Genomic DNA, 10838 nt, shown 5'->3' with positions numbered 1-10838 from the left:
GGAAAGAGTAGCTCTTAACAGCATGCAAAAAGGACATACTTCACACCTTCCCGCTGAAAGGGCATGAGGCTCGTCACAATTTCAGAGTCCACTACTGAAAGGTCAGCATCAGGAATGTCTGTCTGTGATGTAGATCTCTGCATTTGAGCAGCAAAGGTTTGTATTACTGCCTCGGGCAGCGGCTCCACTTCTACTGACACAAGGCTCTGTAACACTTCCACTGCAAAGAACAGAGCAGTTTATCAGAAGGGCAACATACACAACTTACATTATGGATGTCAGGGCACAACCCTCAAACTCATCAACAATATAATTTCCTATCCTGAAACAGCTCAAGAAAGCACTGCATCATGCACAGGTGTTGGCCTGGCCTCTTCCCTGAATTCTATTTCAGAACTGCATGATGAATCACATCTCCTCCCCTCATATTTAGACTTGGTTATAAAAAACTGAAAGTCTAATGCCATCATTCAGAAATGATTGCTACAAATACAGCTGGAGCTGGATTATTCACACTGAGGGCAGCTTAGGGCACACTTTACTCAGAAATAAAAGTATGGATTTGAACAAAAGAGCTCCTGAAGCCTAGAAGGCAAGGGCATCTTTATCTTGGGATTCTGCATTAAACACCTCTGACGTCTCCACCATCCCTGAGTGATCAGGAGTGACCTGAGACAGAGGTAGCTAAAGAAGATCATACATCTTCAGCTTTGAAAACTCTCTTCTCCTGTTCCCAAATTCACACAGGTTTGTCTCTGTCTCCACTTTATCACCCCTCATGTACCATGTTTGGATAAGAAAACAGGAAAAAAACAAAAACCTCAAGACTCAGAGAAATTGCTCTTGTACCACCATCAGCAGTGCTCTGACAGCCGTCTTTCAGGGATGTGGTACCAATGGCAACTCCCTGCTCAGCTGGTGTCCACTGCTGTTCTCCTGGACTGAGGCAGCTTGCGGGCCAGAACCAGCCCACCGGCAGCCACTTGAGTCCCTCACCACTACTGTTGTTTCACTCATGAAGCCTCTCAACTTTACCTGCAGCATAAAACCTTTGCAGTCGAACTAATGGGATCCCTAGCCTCCATTATGCAAAGACCTCAGGGCCTTCACCTTTTCAACCCGTGCATCACAACAAGCATCAGGGCAATTCTCCTCCTAGACAACCTTATTTCAGTCCCCTCCAGTAGCCTCTCTATCCTATCCCAAAAAGATAAAAGTATTTCTTTTTAGTCCAACAGTAAGTTTTTATGAAAACAAATAGCAGTTTAAAATATGCGGTGAGCTGGGACCAGGAAAACATGTTCAGTAATCAATCTTTGACCACTGACCAAGAAACAAAAGACACCTCTACACTAGGAACACAAATGCACGTGCACAGATCCTTTATTGCAGGAAGCTTTTTTTTTTTTAATTTATTTAGTGGTTGGTTTGTATATGAGTCAGGAAGGCATAAAACAACTTTTTGCAAAAACAACCAGAGCTATGCAACCTGAAATGAGAACTCACTATACCAGCAGTACATGCACCTCCAGAATTCAGTTAGGTATTTTCATTTCAGTTATCTCCAAGATGAAAGTAGCAGGATGGACCCCTGCCATATGAAGGGGGAAAGCAATTCCAAGAAATATACATATGAAAAGATTTCCATTTGTGGTTGGGCAATGACCAAACTTTTTAAACTCTCCAGTTTAATTTATACTTCTTCAATAGCAGGAACTCTCTCCAACCGAAGTACAGCACAAGCTTGTTATTACACTCTCAGACTGAGCTATGTGTTAGCATAATTGCTACAATTTGCTCACTGATAATTCTGTTGCTATTGTTCTGTACATGAGCTGGGAGAGTGATTAAGATATATCTGCCACCAGCATGATTCATCCAACAGACATTTTTTACTGAAGTGACCTTTATATAAAGATGACTGAGCAACTAGGCAAAGAAACATTAACCTCTACAAACAGTTTCCAGCTAACATCTCTCTGCTGGAAATGGCAACCAGCCTTTTAAATGTCTTTTTTTATATTTTGACATAGGTAAATGAACATGCACAAAGCAAATGGTCTTCGTCAAAAAGGCACGTGCTGTAAGCCTCAAATGCCCTCAGAAATGGTACCCTGCAAGAATATTTACAGAGAAATTGTTTTTTTGCTTTCCTTAAATCTGTGGGATTCTGAATACTTCATGTGATGTATTCAGCTGCCAGCCAGCATGGCAGAGTGTGACAGTCTGGGAGATGATGTGTTTGCTCAGACTGCCTAGCATGTGCTTCAGGATCAGGGCCTGTGCACGTACAAAAGGCCCTTTTAGCAAATTGAGAGTGATCATCAGCTCTCATTGAAATCAAGGCCTGTCAACCTCCCAATCCTGGAGTTTCATAATACTCTCCCCCAAGACACACTCATTTGTTTTCATGATCTGGCATTCCTACAAGGCCCCACAATGTGGCTTTCAGCCCTACAACCATTACTAATGTTATTGAGACATGCACCATAGGAGCAGGCAGATACTCAATTACTAAACATGTTTCAGTATCCCATGGAAGCAGGAGCCCATGCTGGACAAAAACTACTCTGAGCAGCAGTATTTCAGCTTTGAAACACTCAGTCACACTTTCTAAGCACGCGTGTAAAGCACCTTGCTTATTATCTTTCTGAAGCTTATCCCAATCAAATTCCACAGCCACATACCCTCACATGAGTACCAAGGCAAACACAGCAGGCCAACTGGGATGATAAATAGCAATTATAATACTTAGGATTTGCGTAATGCTATCCATCTCAAAGCACTCTATAAACTTAACTAAACAAAAAACTAAGAAGCAGATGTGATAGGAGCATGCTGCTGAGATTGGATTATTCTTCAAAGTGGCATCCTTTTTTTAAAAACAAAACAAAACGCAACAAACAACAGTTCTACATTTCAGTTCAGTGAGTCACAGTTCTACCAGCATTACACAGATGCATAAAGGCAGGAGCCTACTGGTCAACTTCTACCAAGAAATGAACATTGTAGCAACACTATGTGCTTAGATTCCACTTGAAAGGGAAAATATAATGCTCTCTTAAAAATATTTTTTTGATAAGCTTTCTTTTAAACATTCATCAACCAACACCGAAGCATTTTAGTAGAATGTGAAATTTTGCTTCAAGCAGAATGCTTCTGTTTCAAGCAGATCTGCACACTTCTGGAAGATAAACAAGCAGCTCTTCTTGTTTGCCTCAAAATCAACTCAGCTACAGAAGCAACGTGAATTCGAACCTGCCTCCTACATCAATTAAAAACGAAAGAGTTGTGTGCTGCCTGCAAAGCCATTATCACCAGCCTACATGTGAGGCTGAACAAAATCAGTCACCACCCAAACTGTAACAACCAGTTTATCCACAGTTACAGCAATCATCAGTTGACTTGAAAGCCTAGTGCTCTGACCTGAAAAACAAAATTTGCTGGGTGTGAAATGAAATAGCACAACACCATGCACACTACTTAAATCTTGTAGTAAGTAAAATTAAGTAAGTAAAATTATATAAGTAAGTAAAATGAAGAATTGGAAGTAAAACAGCCTGATATGCGTTTGTTTTCTAAGCAAGGAGTGGCTGTGCCAGTTTATGCATCGATACACACACAAAAGGAAGCGAGGCGGGCTGGCACTGAGGACAAGGGGAGCATAGCTAAGAAGAGTCAATAGGACAGAATTTCTGTAAGGACAGGAAGGCCTGGCAGCCACCATGCTGACCTCTTCAAATTTGTCAAGTAGGAACAGATGAATCCATTCTCCTGCAGCTCCTTAGTTCAAGTAGAGATGCTGTACATTATAAGCAATAAAAGTAACTTTGTGATAGTAAATATACCCATGTGCTCTAAGAAATGGCACAGAAATTCAGTGCAGAATCTGACAAAACAGAGCCACCCTCCTGATGGGCCCCTAAAGGACTGCCATGAATAACACACATTTATAAAAGTTTTGAGTCTGGGCAAACAGTGTAAATGTCTGACAAAACAGAAAGACACCTGCTTTGCGGTTCATTAGCAACTTACCTCCCCAGAGTGGAAAGGCTTCATCCAAGAAATAAAGTTAGAATTAATTTGCCTCTCCAGAAAATAGCCCTAGCCAGGAAAACACAGCTACTCACTTAGTTTGGGATAGTCCTTCAGCAGGAAATTCCACTTTCTTGTGTTCATATCTGCAATAGTTACAAACAACACTGTCTTAAGTCCCTTTTGTAAAGGACTGAATACTCTGTCCATAAGAACATGGCTATCCATCCATACCCTCTGCGTTTCAGAACAGATTTAAAAGAATTCTTACCTTGTCCTGCAATCAATTCTCCTCTGTTTGCTTTCACATTAAGCAAACAGCTTGAAGAAGATTTAAAAGTATAAGCACACATCTAGAGTGGTGGTATCACCAGAGCAAGCCAAAGACAGCTCCCCTAATGAACCATTGTAATGTACCCACCTGCCCAAGGATTTTGGCAACTACTTTCTCTTCACTGCAAGAAGGTTCCTATTTGTTAACCAACAAATTCTGACTTCAGTCAGTAACACAATCACTTTCAATTGTACCTCTGTACCCTACAGATGATGTGCTCAGGATGGTACAGAGGAAATTCCCCAATTCATCAATACCCAAAATGTAACATGAATGCCAGACAAGTCTGGCAGGTTTATCCCTGGGTAGCACCTGCCTACAACTTCCAGGGAAGGTTAGAGTGAATACAGAGTTAGCTGAAGACAAAACGAGCCAGGTGGGGCCCTGCCCAAAGAACAAGAGCTCCAGGATTTGTTTCCCGTGCTGTCATTGATCTGCCGTGACACTGTGCAGGTCACCTCATCACTCTGTGCCTCATTCCTACACTACAGGTGGGAAAACTGATATTTTTCCATTGAAATCTGAATGCCAACATAAAAAGTGCTCTACAGTTCCACTTGCCTCAAAATCATCAGTAAAGCTGCTAGTAAACTTAATTTGCTCAGGCAGCTGCAGCCATTATACACCACAGTAAAGCAGGAGAAATATGAGAATGTCCAACTGCATTTTATAATAAAGACAAGAACTTATGCATGGCCTCTATACTGCTGGCAAATTATCAGCACATCCCATCTCAACAGTGAATGTAATCATGCCGAGTCCTGAAACATCACCTGGGCTTACAGGCCCAAAGAGGACATGTTCTGGCATGGAGTAAAGTACAGGACACAGATACAGCACTATAACAGCACTACAGGAGCTCTCAAAATCTTCACCAAAGCACATGCTCTCATGCTGTTTCAGAGGGATGTATTCACACAACCTCTCTGCTCTGAAGCATTCACAGCACTCCAAGAGCAGTCCTAAAATCATTGTTAGAAAAAAGCAGAAATAACTAGAGACTCACCGTAATTTCTGGAATCCATCTGTTTGAACACTCCAATCACTTCTGCAGAATACCCCACATCAACCTCAAATCGCGAGCGAGAGATCAGCACGCACTTCCCTTTGACAAGGGCTGAAGGTTTCTTCCAGTTCTTACACATCTTCAAGAGGGATTTCAGATCAACCCTACTATCAGTGAAATGAGAGCCTGATGCCAAGCCAACTGCATTTTTCCCTTCCAGTGGTTCCAGAATTACTGATGAAAGTTGATTTGCTGCTTCCACTAGGGAGAAAAAAGCATGACATACAGAGAGAAGAATTAATCAGAAAGAACACGGATAAACTAAAGATGCACAGGATGCTTTGGAAAGAGAAAGGACAAAAGGATGACAAACAAGCCATGCACCTTCAAGTTTAAAAGGAATGATGATTCCCTGCTTTCACTCACAGGGACAAAGAATATAGAGAGTGATGGCCTGGAGGAGCAGGTTGGTGGGATTTTCCACAGAGAATACAGAACAGGCAGAGGGAACGTGACCATGGGTGAACAAGGGCCTGTCCAGCACTGTCACCGCATTAGGCTCCCTCTCTATCAGCAACCCCAAAATGTGGCTCACTAGGCCAGGGCAGGCAATCTGCAGAACCACATTCAACAGTAAATTCCACACAGTCATACAGCATTTTCACTTACAAAGCTGCAGGGACAGGGGCATGGTGATCAACAGTATGCACCTGAAAAAATGGTAAAGTTTCTGCAAACAGCAAAGGAGAAAGATCTAAAAATACCTGCCTCCTGCCTCATGTCAATGTCTGATATGCAATCTCATCTAGGAAGAATGCTGTATATTCACAATACTGTAGGAATGATTTCAGGAAGGAACCTAGTCCAAACCCCTAAATCTCCTTTTTTACAATTTAAGTCCATCACCCTTTATTCTACAGTGTCTTACAGTCAGACTTGTACTTCCCCTCAGCCATCTGCACTCCCATCTTGCTAATCACTAGCAACCACCTCTGTCATGATCCCAGGGCATAGGGAGAGAAGGGACACAGCATTCCACAGCTGTTAGCCTGAGACTACAGCTATCCACACTAATAAACATTCCACTTTTCCCTGCGTCTCTCTACCAATCTATACCCATATGTCCTCTTTATTATTATAGCTGAACTGCAATGGTCAAAGAACAAGAACCATTTTTTATTGTACTTCTACAGCACCAAAATAATGAGTTTCATCCCCAGGACTCCAACTCATAGGTACTACAGCAACACAAGGATTCACTAGCATCTCCAGAGTCCATTAGACTCAAGAGCAGGGGAACACTGAGCATATTCTGCCTCCATGTATTTGTAAAGAGAGGCAACCTCGCCGATCCAGTAGTTTTTTTAGAGTAAGCGCAGGTGAATCTAGTCCTTTGAGGGTTAGCTGCCCATCATGATCCATCCTGCTGCTTTTTAAATAGTCCAGCTTACTGATATGCAACAAATACTCAAACAAATTTAAATTCCAGTTAGTAAGCCATTTGGATTTTCTCCAACTTTATTTCTAAAAAGTGACTTCCAAAATAAACTCAAGCATTTGAGATTTCTACTCCAAAGAAAAAGTTTAAAAGCAGCAAGTGAAAGTTTTTTATTTTTTAATTTTTAATTTTTAAAATTTTTAAAGTAGAAGACTAGGAAACCACCAGTTTAAACTTTCTCCTCCCAGTGCACCAAGCAAAAGAGTTTAGATGATACTGTTTTAGCATCATATAGTTAGATCTCATCTCTACAACTAATACTGAAAGAAACTGGGAAAACAAAACACCAATCCATATTTTACTCTTATTTCAATATCTGTTTCTAAACATTCCGAAATGTTTAATTTATAGTAAAAGAAAGAAATGTAATACAGGACAACATTATTCAGAAGAACAAAACTAACACTGGGCAGTTTTAAAATAATTGTTTTTACTCTTACAAGACTTCAAACTAAGGCCCTTTTAAGTCAGTTCCTTTCCTCAGGGTATTTTTCCCCTGCTATCGTTGTCCAATGTTCACCTATTGTCTTCACGTGTCAAGAACTTTCCTGAGAGAACTCATATACTTGATAGCTTTAAGGAAAAAAGCCTGATTTCTAAAAAACATCCTCTTCATTTGCAAGCTCTTTGCTGCAGAAGACTCTGCTCTCATCTGTACTTGATACAGTTCAAGCAAACCAGCAGCATTTAAATTATAAATGTGTGGCAACCCACATGGGAAGCTAAAATACCAGCACTCAACTGTGGGTTTTTCAGTGCTCAACACAGGCCTAATTTTGTTCCCACTGAAATCAATAGTGATTTATCACTCGCTTCAATACAATGTGCTTTTGAAAAGCTTACCTGAAGTGTTTGCCTCTATCATCTTTCGATCTTTCCAGAACAAAATGACAGAAGAGAAAAAAAGATAAAACCATCCGTGTTATGCCAAAAAAGGCAAATCCATTCTCAGTCTTGCTCAAAGCCCTAGAGAATTGCCCTTTTCCCTTTTCCGGCACCCAAAATTAACAGGAAAAAAAGGTTTTAAAAAAAAAAAAAAATAGTTGTCAAAAAAAGAAAAATACATGAATGGACCTAGAAATAAAGCATTAGTCAGTGGAACACACTCAGTTCTCAATACAGATTCATATGAAGTACCTCCACAGCAGACATTTTTGCTATGATAAGGCTTGTTGGTTCCTGAAAATTTCAGCAATGGCAGAAAAAGTTAAACTTGTGCATTTAGACTACCTGAAAAATCAAGTTATTTCTAATCAACTACAGTGTCAGAAAATTGTTATGAGCTAGATGCCTAAAAGATGGGCATTATGTTTGAGTAGCACTACTTTTATTACTCCACACAATAACAAAGCTAAATAATAACTATGGAAGCCAGGAGAAGAGGGTCAAGATTTGGATTCTTTTTTATCATTCAACAACTCATTTACTTACTGAAACTGCTGTAATCTTCCAGGCTGAAATTCCATTTTTTCATAGCAGGATCTAAAATCAGGCAGAATATGAATAATTTGGGGTAGAAAAAAAGTGGTGTCGCATAATGTTCATGGGAGGTAAGAAAGAATTCAATCTACTCATGCAAACCTTTTGACACACGTCTGAAAAACAGTATGTCCAAGTTTACAGGTACATGACACCAAAAAAGCCATAGGGCATATCAATACTAAGACAAGAAGAATGCAGCAGCAATTCACAGGGAGCAGCAACACATGGGAGGAAACAAAAGTAGAATAGAACAAAAAGTTAGGGAGAAAAGATGAGAAGCAAGCCAAAAGGTGGAGACTCCACTGCTCTCAGTAACCTAGTTAACAGAATCAGCTCAACTCTGAACTACAGCTGAGGTGACCCATTTTCCCATACCAATTTATGAATAACTTCTCTTCCTTCAATCCCAAAAGACTCTGACCAGCTGCTGTCACTAAACTTCTTAGAGCACTGTTCATAAAGCATGGCTTCTGATTTCTTGGCTAAATCCAAGCTCAAGCTATTTATGCCCAGAATTCTTTCCAATTTCAGCTGTCTTTACTTTTCCAATCGCCCATTAATACCACATATTCTACCCCAGCAATAGCTGCACTGCTAAGAGCATATAGGAACTACAGTTCCAGCAGACACTGAAATTTCAATCCAACATAAAACAGAAATAGCAGCAAACAATCAATTCTTACCATAGATTTTGCTTGGTATCTTCTTAAACACAGCAATGAGTTCAGCATTATACCCTATTTCAACCTGGAATCGGTCTTCCCCATATTTCACACATTTTCCTTTTGTAACACTATGTGCCTTCTTGCAAGAGGCAGCTTCAAAAGTAGAGCCTGCACCAGCAGAGCTGGTCAGCTTCTGCATCCTACCACTGGCCTGAGAGGCACTACCTCCCCCTTCTCTTTCTGTTGGTCTGCTTGTGTTTATCAGCATTTCTGAATCACTCAGAGTGGTGCTGCTTGGTGGTGAAACATATTTTATGGCAGATTTGTTCTGACTTTGTAAAACTTTACTACCGTCAGGCTGCCCGTTATCAATTAATCTAGGATGAGATGGTTCTGTAGGGTTTTCGAAAGCTGGGTAGCATTTGGGCTGCTGGAATGTACCAAGATTAATTAAAGCTTGTTGTCCGTGTTCCTGACCACCGGCATCTAAGTAATGTTTACGGGAATAACTCAGAGAATTTGGGATCATTGTAGGGAATTGCTTAATGACACCTGCTTGTTCCGAGTCCTCTGAACAATTCTTTTGTTGCTCTCCCTGTGAACCAGCCATCTGTTGGTTTGCAGTGTAATGATTATAATCTTTCTGAAGATAGCTCTTCTGCTCCACAGGACTGTTTGGATTCTGTTCGTGCTGGCTAATGAACCTGACATGATTTTCTTCCTTCAAGTTTCCCCAATTGCCTGGACTCTGTTCTTTCACCTGAGGTCCAGCAAGCCCCACCTGCCCACTTCTCTGGGCTGCTAGCCTCTCTGCTCTCCTAGCCAAAGCCTTCTGGCGGTTCTCTTCAATTCTTCTCTTTTGTTCCTCTGTAAGGCCTGATGACATCTTCAACAATTCAAACAACAAATCTGAATCAAAACTTGCATTGGGAATTAATCACAGAGGCACCTGCTGCTTTACAGGAATGGTGGCCAGTCTACAAAAAACAAAACAGCAAAAAGAGACAGGAAGTTTCAAGTCTGTTCCCCCCCCAAAATGCTTATTGTATTGATAACTCAGTATTATTAGTGACTGAATATTATTAACTGATCCTACACAAAAACCTAGTAGTACAGCAAAGCTATCAGCCCAATGCTGAGCCATTATCAGCAAACATATACTGGCAACCACTGCTGGGGCTTTGCATGCCAGTCCGACATAGATAAAATACATGGAAAAAGGAGAAAGTCCCTATTCCACTACAGTTCTGAGCACCTCTCTCTTCAAATCCCAGCAGAACTGAAAATAGCCAAGCACAGGGACATCCCGCACTGCGGAGACAGCCCTGCAAACGCAAGCAAAGCTACATCTCTACAGTCATGTATAGAAGTGTTTCATATTTCTGGTACCTAACAGCAAAGATGGGACAACACCCTATATTTCCTGATCACCTTCCAGTTCTTGGGCATCTCACAGCATGTAGCAGATACATACTGAACTGCAAAGGTCAGAGTCAGCTCCTGCCTTGAGAAAAGTCCACTTGCAGGTCAAGGACCTTCTGATAAAAGCGAGAACCTGGCTCACACCACATGTCCCAAGAACTGGCCTCACTCTGTCTGCTCCCTGCTTTATGCTCCGGGGCTGCCCACCTCCTCGCTGGCGGCCACTCAAAAGACCAGCACTCAAAAACGTACTTTCCTCACCACCCTGTAAGAAGTAAGGCTCACTCCCTGCCCCACTCCTCTCCCAGGCACCACGTTCCCCTCTCCCAAACTCCACTGAGGTCCCGGCCCCCACCCGGCAGGCTGGGATCCCCGTCCGCCCTCAAGGACCACCCA

At 41.5% G+C, this 10838-nt stretch overlaps 1 protein-coding gene across 1 annotated transcript in view; it reads right to left on the bottom strand.

Moving 5' to 3' along the window:
• The window catches only part of SMARCAL1 (SWI/SNF related, matrix associated, actin dependent regulator of chromatin, subfamily a-like 1), a 37051-nt gene extending 27145 nt beyond the window's left edge, over window positions 1-9906 (bottom strand). The window contains exons 1-5 of the mRNA XM_010293696.1: window positions 9039-9906; window positions 8305-8355; window positions 5376-5636; window positions 4131-4181; window positions 40-220 (exon numbers count right to left, since the gene is read on the bottom strand). Coding sequence (XP_010291998.1) covers window positions 40-220; window positions 4131-4181; window positions 5376-5636; window positions 8305-8355; window positions 9039-9906 — 1412 coding nt within the window. The remainder of the gene's footprint in view (window positions 1-39; window positions 221-4130; window positions 4182-5375; window positions 5637-8304; window positions 8356-9038) is intronic.
• Window positions 9907-10838: the final 932 nt, after the last annotated feature.

The sequence above is a fragment of the Phaethon lepturus genome, unplaced genomic scaffold, assembly GCF_000687285.1.
Source record: "Phaethon lepturus isolate BGI_N335 unplaced genomic scaffold, ASM68728v1 scaffold39468, whole genome shotgun sequence".
In the NCBI taxonomy this organism is placed as follows: domain Eukaryota; kingdom Metazoa; phylum Chordata; class Aves; order Phaethontiformes; family Phaethontidae; genus Phaethon; species Phaethon lepturus.
Note: the sequence above shows the minus strand (reverse complement) of the source record. Positions and strands in the feature narration are given on the sequence as shown.